The sequence below is a fragment of the Tympanuchus pallidicinctus genome, unplaced genomic scaffold (genome assembly GCF_026119805.1).
Source record: "Tympanuchus pallidicinctus isolate F22 unplaced genomic scaffold, pur_lepc_1.0 scaffold12, whole genome shotgun sequence".
NCBI classification, from domain to species: domain Eukaryota; kingdom Metazoa; phylum Chordata; class Aves; order Galliformes; family Phasianidae; genus Tympanuchus; species Tympanuchus pallidicinctus.
Window position 1 is genome coordinate 13,495,162 of NW_026294637.1, and position 20,161 is coordinate 13,515,322.

General features: G+C 43.2%; 1 protein-coding gene across 3 annotated transcripts in view; it reads left to right on the top strand.

Annotated features, from left to right (window-relative positions):
* Positions 1-3: 3 nt before the first annotated feature.
* The window catches only part of RNF111 (ring finger protein 111), a 51,239-nt gene continuing 31,081 nt past the window's right edge, over positions 4-20,161 (top strand). Inside the window, exons 1-2 of one of the 3 annotated variants that reach the window (XM_052672563.1) lie at positions 4-130; positions 15,097-15,992. In XM_052672563.1, coding sequence (XP_052528523.1) covers positions 15,116-15,992 — 877 coding nt within the window. In that variant the 5' untranslated portion in view covers positions 4-130; positions 15,097-15,115. Of the gene's footprint in view, positions 131-155; positions 267-6,914; positions 7,147-15,096; positions 15,993-20,161 lie in introns of those variants that run through there. The other 2 variants (XM_052672561.1, XM_052672562.1) reach the window with 2 other exon arrangements.

Here is a 20,161-nt window from a genome sequence, read left to right on the forward strand (position 1 = left end):
GGAGCCGCACGCACAATGAAACCCCCCCGCCCTGCCGGGCCGCGCGGTACCCGGATGGAGGCCGCGGCCGACCTGAGGCGCGGCGCAGGCGCGATGCGGCTCACCTGGCCTCCGGACCTCCCCGCGAGAGGTTGGCGGCGGGCGGGTCGGGCGGGCGGGGGTGAGGGCCGCGGTGCGGCCCCGCGGAGCCCGCCCAGGAGGACGGGACGGCGCTCGGCGCTGGCCGGGCCCTCGCTTCTTCAGGGAGCGGCGCTGGGAGCCATGAGGTGCCCCGGGGCGGCGCGGGCTGGGCCAGGCCTGGCGGGAGGCTTGGGGCCGGGCGCCGAGGCAGGGCGGGGCCGAGCGGGCGGGGAGGGCATCCGCCTCCGGGAGCCGGGCTGTGCGCCCCGCCGAGCGTTTTGAAGCCTCGGTCCGGAGCAGATGACGGCGCGGCGTCTGCGTGCGTCTGTCGGTTCGAGCTCGCCGTCGCGGGCCGCCGTGCCGGGGCCGCAGCGCGTCCGCCCGCTCGTAGCGCCGTGCTCGGCCCCAGCGGCGTTCCGGGTTCGCCGAGACAAAAGCGGAGCGGTTGTTAGCCACGCGGTGCCGGGCTGGGTCGGAACTCCGCCGTGTCCCGGCTTGTCGGGGGTGTGGAGACGTGCGAAGCGCGGGGTCCGGCTGCGATCGGTCTCGCTCACGGTAAACAGAGTGCCTTTCGCTTTGTCGCAGCGATCTTCTGTGCTGTCTTCATTCAGAAATTGTGTGCTGATAGAACTGGAAGGATGTGTTCGTTTCAATTAATAAATCTGTTACGAACTTTTTTTTTTTTTTTTTTTTTTGGTGCCCGGAATTCAACGAACTGGTTGGTAACGCCTTCATCTTCTCTGTTTCCAGAGCGTGCATAATCCTTCAGTGTTATCATTATCATTATATTACTTCAGTAATATCGTTTAACAAAGGCTGACATCCATCCATTTAAAAGTTAAGCATGTGCTAAAGCCTAAAACGGAATTTGCACTGATGACGCGCTGGAACAGGTTGCCCGGGGAGGTTGTGGATGCATCCCTAGAGGCATTCAAGGCCAGACTGGATGTGGCTCTGGGCAGCCTGGTCTGCTGGTTGGCGACCCTGCACATAGTAGGGGGTTGGAACTGGATGGTCATTGTGGTTCTTTTCAACCCAGGGCTTTCTATGATTCTGTGACTGTGCGAGTATTTTAAACATCTCTTGGTGGAGTTTGGAATGGTAAAGATTTAGTAAAAAGAGCAGTGTTAAGTGGGAGATGTGTGTATGCTCTTGCTCATGCTGTCCTCTGTGACAACACTTGCACTAACTTTTAATTTATCAGAAATGACCGTGAGGTTAACCGATGAACTCCTTAGTTTTACTTTAGACCACAGAAACAGATTTTGTGCGTGTTTGTGTGACTTTCAAACAGTATGTGAATAAGTCCGAATTTTATTTCAGTTCTGCTTTGAGTTCAGCCGTGTACCACAATCTCAGCCAGGATTGCCAGCTCCCGTGCAGCAGCGTTGTACCAGGAGAGACAAACCGCACTGCTTCGGTTCTGTCCTCAGTCCTGGGAATGACCAGCAGGTTAACACCTGCAGTGCTCTCCTGCTTTTGCAGCAGTATCTCTTCATTTGTCGGTTGATGTCACGCAGATGTCAAAGCTGTTAGTTTAAAAAGCCAACAGTGACCTTAAAACATAGTCTCAGTTATCCTGCCTCGAGGCATGGTACGCTATTAGGAAAACAGCCTTGACTGATGTTCGTCTAACCTGTTCCTAAAGCCTTAAATAGGGATGCCAATAATTCCTCTGTCTAGTCTAGCCCTTAACTATCCTTTTTCATATGCCTCATTTTAATCCCTTTTGCTGCAGTTTTGCGTTCTTACTCTGATTCTAAAGGACAGAGTTCCTTTTCGCTTTGCAGCGTTCTTATGTGATGACTGTTTTGTTCACTCCTTTATTTTTGGAGTATAAATCCACATTATTTTCTTTTTTTGATCAGTGTTCCAGAACAGATGACCTTTTTCTGTTGCACCCCCCCAGCTCTTCTCCATTCTTCAAATTGCCTTAGTGACAGCACTTCCAGTGGTGCATCTGAGAGCTGTGTGCTTTTTTCAACTCACAAAGGTGTAATGTGTGCAGTTTATGATCCACTCTACCTGTTGGTTTCTTTCCTGAACATTTACTACAGAACTTTCTCTGCAGTTTATTTCTTGCTAAGAGCAGAACTTTGCACTTCTGTTTATTACATGTGTACATTTTTTGAGATGATTTCAGACTTCATCGTTGACTTTTGCTCCGTTTGTATTACCTCTAAACATGGTGTTAGGTGCGGGTTTATACTTACAATGTCTAAGCTGTTATGCAAAGATATGAGGGTCTTTATGGGATATAAACTGCAGGTTTGATGCTGAACTACTTGCAGCGATGCTTGGGGTACAAGAGGTTTGGGACCAGGTTTATGTGATTTCTATCCAGATGAAGTTTCCTCATAAAGTTGCTTATAAAAGCAAGTTTCCTCATAAAAATGTCGATGGAACAGAATGTCAAAAGTCTTAATAAAAGCTGAGATCTTCAGTTTATTCATATTCGTATAACATAACTGAAAATAAAATTGGTTTGATTTGTCAATGAAAAATCATGTTGGTTGGCATTTTTCACATTATTTTCAAGAAATACCTCTCATGATCAGGTATATTTGAGTTTGCTGAGGAATTTAAGTCTATATTGGCTGGTTTCTAACTTCCTGGGGTTGGCTGATTTGTTGGTTGTAAAAAATATATATATATAAATACTCTCTTTGTCTTTTTACAGTCTCTTTGAAAATCAGTAGGTGTTTCAAGAGAAGATTGCTGTGTACAGTTAGGCTCTGAAGTTTGTGGTCAGGTTTGGTTAAGAGACAATAGTATCTGTTCAAAGAGGAGAAATGTTTGTTGCAGATGTTGGTTTTTAAATAGCAACAATGATAAAACTCCCAAACTGTGCTCCTGTAAATTCATTTTTGTCTGTCTTACATGTGAGACACATGAGAGTTGTGACCACCCTTAGATTTTTTTAATTGTGTTTTTTAATGAGCTTTGTAGTTCTGCATAGAAAATTATGTCAGTTTCAGCAGTGCTGACTGATCAGTTCCTTACATCACACTGAAACATAATGAAAGACCAAACGCCAGCTCTTGTATTTTCTATGGCTTAATGCACTTGGGGTGTTCCGTGCAGTTCTAATGATTGGGCTCTAAAAACAGTGTTACTTTTTTAAGACAAGCAGAAGTTTCTGCCGCTCTCTTTGCTTCCTTCTTTAAGGCAGCCTCACAGGCAGAGTGCTCACCTGGAGCTGAGCAGTCTCTGCCCAGCTTTCTCTTCCCACAGCTGCAGTTTGTCCGGACGCCTTTCAGAAAAGGTGTTGGTTGAGGAAAAGGTGGAGAGGGGAGATACGGTGTAACACACTGTTTGTTCAAAAGCCCATCTTGTTACACAAGGTTTCATTCCAGCTTCAGGCTTTTGTTTGTTTGCTTCAGAAAGCTGAAGCTCTAATGCAATATTTTGCATTCTGCGTTTGTTGCTAACTTCATCAAAGCTAGTTATTTCAGCAGTAAATGATGCAGTGACTCAGTTCCTTTTTGGATGTAGCTTTTTTTGAGCGATGTAAGTTAACTGAGATCAACAGGAAGAGTCCATTTTACTTTGAAAGACACCATCTCCTGATTCCTTTGCTACACTGCCACAATTTCAGACTCTGCTTTTCAGTAATTCTCGTATCAGTCTGTATTTAAACCTCTGACCAAGCTTACATTTAAAAATTGTTGGCTGCACTAGTTCTGTCTTCTGGGGAAGAGGGAGGGAAAGGCAAGAATGAACGATTCCATTTGAAGTATTTCAGTGGATACCTGACAAGTAGGTGTGTTTTGAAATGAAGGCTCACTGCTAATTGAATACACATAATTGCTAGAAAAATAGCTCTTCTACTTCGGATGTATAGTTTTCTTTCTGATGTATTATTGATGCACTGTATGATGAGCAGTCAGAAGACTTCAAGAGTGAGTTTTTGATCTTAAGTCACTCCCATTACAGTTCATACTGACAAGCAAGGGAAGAGGAACACAATCCACTTGGAAATCAAAGGCCAATATTTTCCTTTCTGTGTCTGCTTGAAAATATATGAACTCACTAGGAAGTGACTACTGAATTTCTTAGTGTAAAATCAGATCTTTGAGTGCAAGGTACTTCTGTTTGTTTAAAATCTAATTGCCCTAAAAATAGCTGCTGATTCATAATTAAAAGCCATGCTTTTGGTCACATTATGTGTTCTAATGCGCTGCACAGAAGTGCATCTCACCTTTTAAAGCCTTATTGGGCTGGATAACATGAAATGGGTGAGTAGAGGGGCCTTCCTGCATCTAAGGTTGACAGGTATATGGGATACTTTACATTTCCATCTGTCTAAAATACAAACAGCTCCTAGTGGTGCACGTTATCTTCCAGAGCTTTCAAAAGCTCCAAGCTGAATCACATTAATTCCTCTATTTATCCCCATAAAATGTCTCATAGCCAGCTGCAGAATTTTATTTTTGACTCTGCAAGTGCGTCAGTCTCTTTTTTGTTTCCCACTGGATATTTTTCACATTATGAATTTTCATGCAGATTTTACAATCATCCCCATGTCTGTGGTTTTCACTGGTAAGCTCCTCACCTGGGCTGCTGGGAGCTGTAACCTTTTTTATCACCTGAATATGAATCCCATGGATTTAGTGTGATTATTTTTTCTCTCATCCTCACAACATTACCACAAGAGGCCTTCTTTTGATTAGTATTAATCATAGTTACAAATTGATGCAACACTTCAATATTTGCATTATTATGATGCACATTAAATCTATGCAGGAGGTCTAAGGGTCATGGATGGGCTGTTTCAGCTGGGTTGCTTCCTTGACTGCAAGTGATTTTGAGCTCCTTGATGGATGATTTCTGTGTATTTGTGATAGGAACTGAAGTATACGCTGTTCATATCACTCTGGACACGACCAGGCTTGCAGTTAGCACAGATCTGAGCAAGGACATTTCTTTCTGAGTGCCCGGAAGGGACTGCGTGCCAAAAGGTGGTGTTTGCATGGGAAAAAGCTGTGCCTAGCTTTATTTGTGAGCAAACTGAGGCAGCACTTCTGTGCAGAGCTGTGTCCACCTGGAAGGCTGAGCTGTTAAAGCTGAGCTCAGTATAGGGGGTTAGATTGTTTTTTTTATGTTTGTTTTCTTACTCTCCCCTTCTCCCCCCCCCTCCCAAAAATGTGAAGTGCACTCTCCTGCTTTCGGCATTATTTTGATCTTAGATAAGATTTGTCTCTGTCTTCAGTTCTGCCTGGTCCTGAGGTGTGCACAAAGTGGTTCAGTTAGAAGTAGCTGAGGATCTTGGTGTAAATGGATAACTGTGTAGGCTGCAAGCTGTTCTGAAATTGGAATTAGTCATTCAGACATCGAGCAAGACTCAATTTAACCTGTTTAACCTTTGGGTTTCTGCAGATACCAAGTCTGAAAAGGACAATCTTTTTCTCTACTTTTTTTTTTTTTTTTTTTTTTTTTTTTCCCTGAAGGAATGTCTCTGCTGGCGAGCACAGAGCAGCTCTGTACTTCTCCCTGCTAGGCAGTGCCATCTTTGGTGAGTGTTCAAGGCAGTGTTTAAGTAGGAGGAGTCAATAAGCAAACAAAACCAGCTGGTGGATTTCTTTGCTGTTTGGAGGCTCTAGCCAGCTCCCTTCTCTCCTTTCTTTTAAAGTCAATCAGCCAAATTGCTTTCTTCCCCTTGCTGTACTGTTCCTCTCCTTGTGCAAAATCTTTTGACTGAGAAATACTGAGGGTATTTGTGTATTTCCATGTCTGCATTACACTGCGGGCTGTTGGTCAGTATCTTGACTGCACAGCATGTTGACGTTCACATTCTTGTCCATCTTGCCTGGTAATACCCAGTGTGTACCTAGACCTTCAGTCCGAATATTTAATTCCATGCCTTTTTGACCTCGCTCCTATTACTCTGCCCCTTAAGCTCACTCAGGTTTCACCACATATTATTTCGATTCCTGTTTTTTTCCAGCAGAATTTTTCTCAATGCCTGTCAGTTCCGATGTTCATTAACAAAGAGCGGTGACTGCACAGAGCCTTGGGCGCCGTGCCGTCGGAGCACAGCGCAGCTCTGCCCAGCGTTACTCATGCTCTATTTCTGCACCGTTCCCCATTCTCCCCAGTTTCAGCGGTTGTTTCAGACGTGGCACGGTGTCAGAGGGCTTACTCAGCTCCGGTGGGATGCAGCGTGCCGTGTTTTGTGTGCCTAAAAGAGCAAAGCAAATAACCTGCTGGCAACCCCAGCAAGCAGTGCTGGCTGATCTGCGTTTCTGCGGTACTGAGAACTGCAGCCCATCCGGAGCCGCTCTGCTCTGCCCTCACCTGCGCGTTCCTCCCTCGCTCGCACCCTTACACACAGACGCAGCACTTGCTGTTTCCGTGCCGATTATGCAGCCATGCACCTTTTGCGCTCCCTGACATTTCCAGCCGCTGTTTGCTGTCCCAAAGGCTCCTCTCCTCCTGCCGGACTATGCGCTGTCTAGGAGGCGCTTATTGGACTCTTGCCTTACCTCCTTCTTCCTTGTTTGAGACATAGTTTCATGTTGTTTTTTCCGCTCCTGCGTTGAGGAAATCCTTCCCAGAAGCCGTTCAGGCCCCGCTGTCCCGCTGCGTCCTTCCGCAGTGATCGCCTTGGCGTCGGTAACGACGCGAGCGTCCAGCGCTGCGGAACACGGCGGGGCGGACCGGGCGCCGTCCGGCTCCGAGCGGTGCCGCCTCCGGCCGGCAGGGGGCGCCGTGCACACGGGGAGGAGGGGCTGGAAGCCGGGAGGAGGGGCTGGAAGCCGCGAGGCTGCGCTTTGCGGACTGCTGGAAAGCAGCGCTGAGTGTCGCGCTGCGCCTCGGGAGGGAGCGGCGGAGGGGGCCGCGCAAGAGCGGAACGCCGCCCGCCGTACGGCGGGGCATCGGGGCCGGGCGGAGCGCGAGCGCTGGGCTCCGGGCAGTGCCGGGCCGCGGGTACTCTCCGGAGCCCGTTGGGGCCGTTTTCTCTCCTCCGGCCCCGAGCGGCGCGCCGGCGGCAGCCGCTTCTTCCTCCTCGGCCTCGCTGCTCAGGTACGGGGGCGCGGGACACGGCGGCGGGGGCTGCGGGCCGCCTTCTGCCTCCGGCGGGCCGCTCTGCGCTCGGGCGGGCTGCGGGGCGTGGGGGCAGCGCGAGGCGGGAGACCCCGGCGGTTGCGGTTGCGGAGCGCGGGGCTGCGCTGCCGCTGGGAACCGCCGCTCCGCTGCCGGCCGCCCCGGCGCTCGTCGGGGCTCCGTCTCCTTGAAAGCCCGTCACGAATATTTCCCTGACGGAAATGACTTTTCTTTGCGTGTGCCGTGGGGTTTGTTATAACGTCATTTGTTTTGGCCGCCGAGTTGGTGTTCTGCCGCTTAACCCCTAAAGAAAAACCAAAACCCGTCGGATGCATTTGGCCTGCCGTGCTGCTCGTCTGGATCTGTGGGCCGGGAGCGGCGGAGGCGTGAAGGTTTGTAAGGTGGAAGCGGGGCCGCAGGTAGCGAGAGGCTGGTTTGGGTGCCTCGTGTGGGGGATTGGAGCGACCTTGTGGCACCCCCAAGGTCTCCCCTCTGTTGGATGGAGCCGGCGCTCCCTGAGCCCACAGTGGCTGTGGGAAACAATGAGGGAGGCTGGGAGCCTCAGCTGTGCGATTCACCCTCGTGCTGAGGTATTCCTCCTAAAGGAGTTGTTATGGAGAAGGTGAGCGCTCGCTGCCGTTGTAGAACCTTCTTTGAATTCTAATGCAGTGACTTCAGTGTGTGACACAAATAGAAGAGCTGACTGCTCAGCACGGAGAGCCTTGATGATGTCTTGGGGAGTATCTACTACAAATTAACAAAGAAACACTAGGCTTTCAGGTGCTGGATCATGACTTCTGTTGTCTTTGTTGTAACTAGTGGAAAATTCCAAAGGTAGATTAATTATGGCTATCGAACTATTTTGGATCTGTTTTTGTTGACAAAAAGAATTAGAATGTTTTTGTCACTCCTAGAAACAAAAAAAAACAGATACAGGTCTTGCTATCCAAGTAGTTTTCCAGCAAATTAAATGTATTTAATTCTCCCTTTTGTTGGCTAGAGGGACTTAATGGAGGCCAAGAAGTGCTATTAGCCAAAGTTACTCCCAGTTCAGATCATCTCTTGTTGATGTGCGAGGTTTGATGGGGGAAGATGTGAGCAGCCAGTCACCTCTCGTGCCCTTATCCACAGTAAGGCATGACCTCCTCATGAATTAATAGGACAGAAAGACTGTGTATTTATTTTCTTTCCTTTTACTTAAATAAAAATACATGACACTAAGCTTCCAGTTTTAAAACTCCTCAAGTCCTGTATGTTGAAACATCTTTTTATTGAAGATTGAAGCCCTCACAGCTAGAGCTGCAGTTTTGACTATGTTGGGAGCACAGGGTGACCAGCAGCTCAAAGTATTTGTTCATATTTCACATCTTTGTAAAATGTAGTAAGAATATATCTTACAAGATTCACAGCATTCCCTGTGCAAATTACTGTTTTGTAGATTTTTGTAACCAGGTCAATTGTACCAACAGGTCTTTCACTGGAGGTGTCCATGCTGCAATAATGTTTATTTTGCCAGCATTTGCTGTATTTTTTCCAAGACCAATAATTTTTTGTTTCAATTGTTCATATTTTCTCCAACAGTAAAACCATTTGTTTGAGAAGGTACAGGTAAGGGTGCTTCACCCCAGCTCCTGAACTCCACAGGTTCAAGTGTCAGGCATTTGAATACATGAGGGGAAAGTACTGGGGTGAGGGAAAATCAGGACAATTTAATTCACTTCTTAACAGTGGGGATAGTACAGAGAGGTGAATTCAGCATAAGCAGGTGTTATTTAAAGCTATATTTAATGCGCAGCCTCCTTGAGGTCAGTTTTATCATAGTTTGCTGTCAAGTAAAAAGCTTTAAAAACGTACATTGAGTAACGAAGTATAAGAGACATACACAGCATATGAGTGGGATAATCATCTCTAGTCATAGTCCCCTAAGTTTTATCACTGCAAGTAGCAGTGATCAGCTGCTGCTAAGTCTGCCATGCTTTTGTTGAAACCAACAAAATGCAGCCTCAGCCTAGGTTTTGTGCTAGTGAACTGAAGTTGCAAAGAGCAGAGATGGTGTCATAGTTAGCTCCTGAAAGCTTTTTCAGGAAAGTGTTTGCAAAATGATACTACGTTAAGAATAGGTACATGTACCTGAAAGGTCAAAACTGCCAGAGGGACTAAAAAGGAATGTTCCAAATAATTTTTGGTGGCTTTGTAATTCAGAGGTTTTCTAACTGTCTCTGGAAATACTCATAATATTGACAAAGGCCGATTTTCACCAGACTTCCTGGTTAAGATCTTAAGCTCCGGTTAAAAAAAAAATAAAAAATCCTATTTTGTCATTCTTTTATAAAACTGCAAGTCCTTGTTCCCAAATTCATTGCAATTATGTTTGTCTTGGAAGTTGCTGAAGCTGAAACATTCCTGATTACCAAATCATAATGTGTCTGTCTTAAAACTGTGATTTATACAGTGTTATGTGTAGTTAACTGAGTTTAAGCCTAGGACAGAGCGAAGAAATGTCTAGACTGAAGGATGTGCCTTGTGGACACTGTTTGTCCAGTACAGCTGCGTGCATCTCTTGTGCAGAGCCAAGCAGGTTCCTTGCTCAAGCGGGTAGGTGCATACTGGTGCTTTACTGACGCTTGATTGGTGCTAGGATTTCTGTGGGTGCCTTAACTGGCTGGGACTAGCTTGTGTGTATGGCAGGAGAGGGAACTTGTTATTGGTAGGACTCGGTGCAGAATTGTTGTAGCCTGCCAGCTCATCTAGCTGAGATGCTTCCAGCTGCGCATGCTCCATGCATTCCCTGTGTTCCAGCTGGAACCGGGCCCTACATCCAGTCCTTGGGAAGAGCTGCTGTGCTGTAGCTGTCCTGTGCTGGATTCTGTTGAAGATGTCAGAGACAGCGAGATGCTTTCAGTAGCCTCTCTTTTAAAATTAAAGCTAAGGGAGACCAAGGTGGTAAGTTTGAGAGGTAAATTATGTAACGTGGCATAACAGAGCTTTCCTGTGCCTGTTTCATAGCCGGCTTGATGTTTCTGTTGCAAAATTACTTTTTTACTGATCTGAATTGTGCTGTGTATGAGAAAACAGCCCTTAGAGAGGTCCCTGAGGAATCTTTGTCAGCCATGAAATTAAGGAGTTTGCAGGTCCAGAGGCTGGTTCCTGCTGGTTGCAGTTGCTGTGGTCTGACTTGCCTTTGAGACATCTTTGCGAAGATCAATAGGAGTAGTTTGTACTTGAAATGACATTGTTTCACTTGAAGTGTGGAGCCAGGAATGGTTCCTGGAATTGGCTGCTTGGAGTAAGCAGCCTGCCTTGCTCTGCAGGTAACTGTAGCACTGCACTGCAAAGCGTTGGTCGAGTCTTCATGGCTGGGTGTAAGGGAGCATCCTTGGGAAGCTGCAGGCAGGAACCTGTCTCCAGAATGCTGTTGTGTGGTTGCTAACTAACGCTGTGCGTGTGAGTCTGATAAACCTTCCTGAAGGGCAGAAGGGAAGTGTTGTATCTGGAGAATTCTCGAGTAACTGTGTTGCTGTTGATGCAATAAATAAAAAAATAATAATTAAAAGAGAAAAAGAAAAAGGAGATGGTTTTTAGGAGTACTTAATATTGCCCTGTGAATAAAAATTTCAGTTTGGTGCTCAATAGCATCAGAACAAACTTAAATTCAGATTATCTTCTGATTGTTGCTGTTTTGTAAAGATGCATAGATCCTAAACAATCCATTTTTTAATTTGTTTTCTCAATTGCTTGTTTTATTTTTGAGTGAAGAGTAGAAGGTCAAAATACAGCATACTAAAAACTAGTTCTTAAATTTTTAAAGCATGAAGTTCCTCATTATGTGGTTAAAATGAAGAAACAAAAGCACAATAACGTTTTGAAATCTGATTGCACTTGTTTTGCTGGCAGTGGAACTGAATATTGGATGTTTGTGCTCTTGCTACACTACATTTGTGTTGTTTTCCTGCTTGATAGGTAGGAAGGAATAGGGAATGACTCCCCTTTCCAGGCTAATAGGTGCTTCTTTTTCATGGGCTGCTCCAGGGAATTCTTTGTTTTCATTGGAGCTGGGCACAGTAGCACTGAGATTCGTTTTTCATAGACTTACATTGTGGGTGCAGCTTCTCAAATGGCTCTAAAAGTCCTCTGTCAACTCCCATTGCATCAGAGTCATGCATGAATCAGTCTGGTTTGGCTCTCTGCCCTTGAGAACGGGAAGCAATAGCCCATAGGTTATCTTGCTTTTCTCAAGATCTTGCACAGATTCTAGGCTTTTTGTTTACCCACTTTTTGGTGTCTTGATTCATCTGATGGAATAGCCTTGCTGAAAAAAGAAAAAGGTGTATTTTTAATGATAGGAGAAGAATGGCTGCTGTTTTTTCAAGATGCGGTGTGTATTATACTTCCATTTACTGGCTTGTTCTAGATTCGCCAGTTCAATAAAGTTTGGGGTAGGAACAGTGTACAGAAGATGATCTGTGTATGTATCAGGGGTTAACAGAGAAGTTTCCTGATGAAGTTGATGGTACGAATATTAGCTTACCATAGTAAAAATAATGTTAATCTCGTAGAAGCCATGTTTTAGGGAAGGGATTTAACTTTAGAAGTTTTAACAAGGTAAGTTTGGTTAACTTCAAAGAAAATACAAGTTAGGACTTGATAGAAATTTCCTTTCTGAAAGAATGTTATATAATTTTGCTTGTCGGATGTCGCTTTGTAATTGTGGGCAACTGAGGTGGGTATATAAATGGTGTAAGCAGAGAATTCCCGCAGCAGTGAAATTGCAGCATGCTGTCAGAGGTGCTGATAGCAGGATGCTCTGCAGGCTCTTGGTGCTCTCCAGAGCCGTCATGTTCAGAAGACTTTGAGCTGTGCTGTTCTCTAAGCTTAACCCCACACACCTGCATCGCTTGTAAGTGCGTGGGGAGTGCGTACGGTCAGAAGGGAATGACTGTAACCAGAGAGGAGAGGAAATAGAAGGCAAGGAAATCAACTGCTAACTTGCTCATCTGTATACGAAGATCTGTTCTCTGCTTGCCATCAAGCTGGCTTTAAGCAGGATAGTTTATTTGGCAGATATGTTCTGCGTGGTGAACTGGGCTGAGGTGTGTTACACTGACAAGGCAGAGCCATCACTGGGTGTCGTGTAAGAGGCATGTTCTGAAGATAGGCCAACCTTCGATGAGGTGGTGGATGTGTGTAAAGCATGGTGTGCTTACTGCAGCCAGCCTTGAGGGAGTTGATCAAGGTGCTTTTTAACATGTAAAAAGGAGGTAATTTCTCATTAAGTAAAACAAGATGACTATTTTACTGCCTGTGTGAAAATGTATTTTCAAAATGATGAGAGATTACATGCATTGATCAAGTTTACAAGAAAAGGTTGAGTTCATATGTGATGAGCTGTTTCACTTTTTTTATAGTGCTGGCTTCAGTGCCATTGTACTTCTCAATGGCTACTAGTGAAATTAGTTCTTCATGACGAAACACCTTGCTGTGATAACTCAAATTTTGGTTGTGTGTCATCATAAACTTTTGTCTGCTGTGAAGATCTCCAACTTGTGTTTGAGTTTTGACTGATACAGCAGCTTTGAAGACCTGTCCCAGTCTGCATGAATTTTCTTGTGGTGCTGTATGTCTTGAAGTGGCTAATATCAGCAGCCTTTATTTTGCAAGATGAGTAGATAAGTCATGGACACTTGATGACTGTGAATGAAGGTCATTCACTTCAGAGAGGAACTTAGATTTATGTTTTTCAGATGGCTTTGTTAACAGCTGTCCGAGTCTTTCAGGGGCATAAAAGAAGATACTGCTTCTCTTACACCTTGAATACTTGACTGTCTAATAGGAAAATGTTTTGATTAAGGAGGAGAAGCATTTACTGCATCTTATTACTTGGAAAAGCTTCTCGAGGCTACTTTTAGTGGGAGACTTTTATAGGATCTTGTAGTTGTTGAATGGTAGATTATCTTCATGAGTTCAAATTACTTGCTTTTTTTTTCTTTTGAGTTCTTCATAAAGTTTATCTTAAATTCTTTGTAGAGGCATTGGACTTGTTTGTAATATGCGTATTTCTTACGCCTAGACATTGAAAATACTTATTTCTGAGTAGCTTTCAATTTATTGATGGAAAGCATAACCATCTGCAGCCTTTCTTATTGAACAGAGATTATAGGTCTCACACTAATTGACGGAGATGTTTGCAAGGTTCCTGGTGAGAACATTCAAATGGATCTTTCCAGCTGGGGTTCTGAAGCCTGCAGGATCCTTGCTCTGCAGAAAGATCCAGTGAAACTTGTGGCTTCTTGAGATATTAGCACTGCAACGTGTATACCTTGTGCAAGATGTTTATTCCTGAGTGCATCACTTGAAGAATTTGGTTGCTTATGGCTCTGAGGAGAGCATGGGCTGACAGGAATAACGCATCCATTGATACCTATTGCAAAAACAGATAAGTCATTCTGAGAGATGTTAGGAGCACCTCGCTCACTGCTGCTGCTGGCAGCGTTGCTTTGTGAAGCCATCTCAGACATGCTGGTTTGACTCTGCAGTCCCAGTCTTGTACTGATTCTTTCTATATAAACAAATGAGCTTTAAACATGGGCAACATGTAAGCATATGTTGGCATGCTGAAGAATTAATCTGGAGGTTCAGGCAGAAGATAGTGATGTAAATATGCAGTGCTACCCACCATGTTGCTGACTTAGGCTTTTTTGTGGCCTCGTGGATATTCCAGCTGTGCTGCCCAAGGCGTCTTGTTTCCATGTAAGGTTCAGTTCTGTGTGTTTTGTTTCTTTTCTTTCAGCAGCTGTCTTGTTAGCACTGGCTGCCATCAGCCAGGTTTTGCTGGCAGGATGCTCATGCAGTGAATCAGGTTGGTGTCTGATTTGGTAGGGGGATTTGTTTTTCAGTTTGTTCAGCTGCATAGTCTGTTTCAGAGTTTTTGTGACACTTCTGCCAGAAGAGCACAGGAGATGTTCATTCAAACAAGGTGGGCGGTGATGAAGAGCTGCTGAAGTAGTGCAAGTGTCAAATGTCTACAATAGCCTTATTCACCAGAGGAACAAAAGAGTGATATTTCTTGCTGTAAAGAGTGCTTGGGGGGTTATCCCAGTGGGAACCAAATTCTGAAACAAGGCTGAGGTGCCAGGTGAAGCTGAATGCATTACTGACATTATTGTTGCTGATGTCTCTCAGTAGTTTTCTGGTAGAGCAGTTGTTTCTTTTTCTTGGAAATGGTCGTTGAGGCTTATGTTGTTATGTGTTGGCAGCCTGATAGTTTGACCCAGAGGGGAAGCGGCCTGCTACCAGCCATTAGGGGGTACATGTGATATATGCGGGAGAAACTGTAATTAATTAAAGGGTTTTTATTACCCCAAAATACTAAGGCTCAAAATATCTCCTGTTTTATCCTTTACCTTTTCAGAAAATAATCATGAATTCTAAGCAACTGATTTTTGTAGCACAGTTTCATCGCACTGAATTGTGTGCAAGGTATTTGCTGTCCATATACAGTTACAGAGGAAGGTGCAGGCCTTGAGAATACAGTTTGGTTGAAGGTGAAGTGTTGGAGCTGTCTAGCTAAAGATGATGTAATTTCTGTGAAACTGATGCATTGGTAAAGCAGACATCATTCAAGCTTTTACAGACACACATTGATATTTCCTTTGTGAAACTGATAGTGTTTTGGCTGATGATGAGAACGTCTGTTCAATGCAAATAATGCTAGTTCTGTCTTAATTCAAAATTACACTGACGAGCTGGATTTGTAACATTATTATGGAACAGCAGTATGCTACTGAATGCTGTTTTGCTTTTCCTGAGGAGGTGGTGTTAGCCTGAGTAATAAATGACTTTTTTTCTTGCTTCATTTTCATTCTTTGAGAAACGTGCTGAGTTTTTTGTTGTTTTGTTCCATTTGTTTGATGTATGTCTGTTTATTTCTAGGCCTTTCTTAAAACTTCCCATGTCTAAATGGACTCCTGAATGTAATATAGTTTATACTCTAAAAGCGGATATGAAGAGTGAAGTTCCTTCTGATGCACCAAAGAGACAAGAGAGCCTGAAGGGGATCCTCTTGAACCCTGAGCCTATTGGGGCAGCCAAAAGCTTCCCTGCGGAAGTGGAGATGATTGCCAGCAAAGTAGGGAATGAGTTCTCTCACTTATGCAGTGACTCTCAGAAGCAGAAGGATATGAATGGCAACCGTACAGACCAAGACAAAAGTCTTGTGGTGCGAAAAAAGCGCAAGAGCCAGCAGGCTGGTCCTTCATACACACAGAACTGTCCTGATAAAGAAAACCAAGGAGTCTTGGGATTAAGGCAGCATCTAGAAACGCAGAGTGAAGACAATGACTCTTCTTTTAGTGACTGTATCTCTTCGCCTTCATCTAGCCTACATTTTGGAGACTCTGACACAGTAACATCTGATGAAGAAAAGGATGCTCCTGTAAGACACTCTCAGGCAGTGCTGAATGCTGCGAGTAGAACTCACAGTGCAAGGTCACAAAAGTGGCCTCGGACCGAGGCAGAGTCTGTACCTGGATTATTAATGAAAAGGCCCTGTTTTCACAGCAGTTCTTTAAGAAGACTTCCATATAGAAAGAGATTTGTGAAAACCAGTTCCTCACAGCGGACGCAGAATCAGAAGGAACGAATTTTAATGCAGAGGAAAAAAAGGGAGGTGTTAGCTCGAAGAAAGTATGCTTTGCTACCCAGCTCTAGCAGTTCGAGTGAGAATGATCTCAGTAGTGAATCTTCTTCTAGTTCATCCACTGAAGGGGAGGAAGACCTATTTGTGTCACCTGGTGAAAACCACCAGAACAATACAGCTGTACCTTCAGGTAAATTTGAATTCCTATGGTATTTCTGTTACTGAGCTTTCATCAAATGCAGTATGCTTTGCTTTTTTTTTCTTCTGCAGGTGCTTTGGAGCAGTTGGTTTTGTGTTTTTGCAGAAGTTATACTCCAAATAAACCTAATATAATAGTAATATAAACACTAACCCATAACGTTTTCGATGGGAAAGGATGTTCAGAACTTCCAGAAAAATTACAAGTCAAGAATCCTGTAATGTAAAAGGTGAAATAAATGGCTTTTAAAGAAAGTACTTGAAGGTGCTGAATCTAGTTAGTCACATGCTGTGAAATCATTCCATTTTTTAAAATCTGTTAAGCAGCATTAAAGATGCTAGCTTTCACCTTGCATTAAAATTTTCAATTGTTATAGGTTTATTAACTGATTGCTGGAATTACAATTCTGAATGATTTCAAAAGGTAGAAAGAGCTATCAGTAACACACCTGTCAATACACAGTTAACATTGCTTGACAACTTAATTAAATTAATAGACTTGATTGTTGTGAGAAGACGGTGAGATACGACTCAGTTGATGTTAGCTTTACTATTATGATAATAAAAGAAAATTCTAAGGCCTGAAATCATGGAAAGCAACTGCACGATCAGTGCACAAACTGTATCATATATGTGTGTGTATGTACCCCAAATGCTTTACTTAGTCACTGCACTGATACTGCAGTTGATTTACACAGATGCTTCTCTAGTATGTCTTGAGATAATGTTTGAAGATAGGTGTGAATATTGATTTATTTTGTTTTCCCTCTCCCAATTGTCTTAGAAGTCCTTTCTTCATAAATTTGCAGAGTGAGAGGCATTTGCCAGCCTGTGGCTAGTTACATTGATGGTGTTGCAGCTGTGCCTTCTGCAAATCATTTCAGTTGTTTGTAGAGCATGGGGAGGTGGATGCTCAGGACACAGCGGTGTTAATCTGTGCTGCCATGTTTTGTATATCTACTGTTTGGTGGTGCATTCCGGAAAGTGAAACCATATATTGGAATGTGCTGATCTTTCCTTTGAGGAAAAAGCCTTGGAAATTGCGAGTACACATCATAAAAATAAAAGTTGTGTATGTTCACGATGGGGGAGAATTTATGCTTAAACAGAGCCATGGTACTAAATAGATTATTACTTGCTATTCATTATCACAGGAAATAATTTGCATGTTATTCTTTAATGTACTATTTTAATATGAGAAGTAAAATTTGTAATGCAAAAATCTTACTCCTGAAGTGTTGGAATGGCATAAATAACTCTAAAAGGGAAGGGTTACTGTGCAGGCTTAGCTATCTTTATGCATATTTGTGGGGACAGAAACATATTTATTATTATTATTTCTTTTTTTTTTTTAAGCTTCAGCATGTTATGTTTCTGAAATGCATGCCTAAGCATATTGAAAGGCCTAATTTGCAAATAATTAACTTAGAGGCATGCATACATTCAACAGAATAAGTTTGGGAAGCTATTGTGTCAGGACTTCCTATTTCCTAGTTAATTGTTTCTTCTCATTCTCGGAGAAGATGAAGTTTCTTGTAAATCTAAAATGATGCAGTACCATTAGCAACACTCTTCCCCTTGCTGCAACACTGAACTAGTGAATGTATGAGAGCCTCGATTATGGCTTCTCAGGCAGCCAGCTATTTCCAAATACACCGAATGCATTTAGAGAGGGAACTTCCAGGGTTGTTTTGTGTATCTACTTGAGCTGATAAAACCTTCTGCCCTCTTCAAACTCAATGTAATTAACACCAGTTTCCCTTGAAGAGTAACTGCTCAGGTAACTTCCCAACATTCAGTGTGCTGTCGTGGTGGTGGCAGAAAGCCTGGACTTCGTAGTGCCCTTCATCCAGTCATGTGGAAAAATAAGTACATTGTCTGGTAGCTTTATTTTCATATTGCTTGAAACAGACTTTGAAAAATACAGATCATTTATGAAGTGGTGTTTCTTTTCTTGTTCATGTTGATTAGCTCTGCACCAGTTAATTTCAGATGGAAATACTGATATAAGCTGTAACTGAAACAAGATATGCTTTAAAGAATGTGTATTGTGTCAGCTGTATTTCAGGACTGATACAGTGAGCTGAGAAGTAATTCTGCCTTAAAGTATGTAAATTCTGTATTCTTATTTTTCCAGTGGATATATGTATAGATGGAGAAGTTCTGAGCCTTTTGTTTACACTGAAGATAGAGTGGGAAGTTGAGCAGACTTCCTTTATGCAAGTGTCCTATTTTTAGTAAGAGAAGAGTGTGATTAATGCTTTATGTAGCTTTTTGCTGTGAGATAATGCATTTCTGCTTATTGAGCTAATTAGGACAGAAATTAGGGGCCAGCTGGGAAAACAGATATGTAACATCCCCGTGTAATGGGCAAGTATGATGTTACTTCTTATCTATATAAGATGTTGCTAAGCAGTGCCATTGTAGCCTGTTAATGGTAGGGACAGTTCACCCCAGCACGTGAAACAACCTTCATGATGCATCTGCTGAAATCATAGAACACCTTGCAAGACTAAGAACTTTTGCTGAGGATGAAGCCTGCAGCATATATGTAAAAGCACTAGAGGAGATACTTAGAAAAGGAGGAAAATAATAATCAGCAAAGAAAAATACAATTTAATGGATCTAGTAATACTTAAACGTTTCATAAACCATCATTGCACTATTGTGGTCTCCTTACTAGCAATTTGTAATAAGGATATGTCAGAATACTTGTTTGCTTCAAATATTTAGGTCTCTCAGGGAAAACGTTTTAAGTATTGCAAGGAATTAAAGTAACACTTCTCTTGCAACAAATAATAAATCAGTGCTTGTAGCTAATGGAATTTGTGGTTACTTTTTGAACATGATATGAATGGAGGTGTGGGGTTTTTTGTTTGTTCTAACAAAACTGTTTATAAAAGTCTTTATAAAATTAAAAAACAAACACCAAACACTTCACAGAGCTTCTCCTCCCTTTTCTGTTGTAAATTTTCAGCTATTCTGGTGGAACTTCTGTACTACAGGAGTGTGAGGGGACTGAAGAAGTTCCAAATCAGGACACTTGGGAACAGATGATGCAGTTTTACCAACTGCTTGCCACAAAAGGCACTGTCCTCATTAAAGTAAAGGTGGCCACAGGAAGTTTTCTCAGGAGAGAGAGAGGTTGGCTGGGGACATGGATGATGTGAAAACAACTCTGTATAGTTTAATGATATGGCTACAGTTGAAATTGCAGTGCTTTCAGGGGTATATATTCAAATTTGTAAGTTGATAGTAATAAAAAAACAGAGCTTACAGATAACTGCAAGCAGCAACATTTTTGTTGTGGAATGGCTGTTCTGGTTCTGTGTTTTGTTCAGGTAGCCCAGGAGCTTGTCTCTGGCCCTTGGAGGACATGTGTAAACGTCTAGAGAGAAAATCCTCTGACTTTCCGTATCAAGGGTGGCAGAATTTCAACTTGGTACTGGAATTGGATCTCTGTAATATTGCAGTAAAACTTCAGCTTGGATATAAAAAGGCTGTGGGTGACACTTAGAGGCAGGGAAGTCTCAAAAAAGCTGAACTGGGAGCAGGTGTTGAGCTTTACATGATTCAGCTGGCAGTAAATCTGACCCACAAGAAATGTTGTTGTTGTTTTTGTTTTTTTTTTAAAAAAAAAGGTAGGATTTTACACTGTTATAAATTGTTGGCCTAACAGGGCTTAAAATTCCTTCAAGTCTGGCACATTACTCGGTGCTATTGAATAGCTAGTGCTAGACAAGCCTTGTTTCTTTCCTTAGAATGTAATGCTGATGAGGAGCTGCTCCAGTTTTTGTTCAAAGCTGATTGGACCAAGCTGAGCCTGAATCCACTAATATACTTATTGTATGTCTTCCAAGAATATTGAATATAAACATCTGGTGCTTTAAAAGCCAGAGGCTGGTGAAAATGCTAATCTGAATGTGAAATGCTGCTTGTTTATTTAAACAGGTTTCTATTAACAGTTGAAGATAAACATGCATGAAATGGAAGTGATCTGCCTGTTGTTAATGATTTTTTTAGTTACTTAATCCCTCCTGAAAATAAAAGCTCTCCTCTTCCCCCAGTAACTGATACAGCTCATAACTGAGAGCTTTTATCTCAATAGTGAGCAGGGAAGTGGATGCCATACCCTTTCTGATGTGTCCCTTAGTAGAAAAG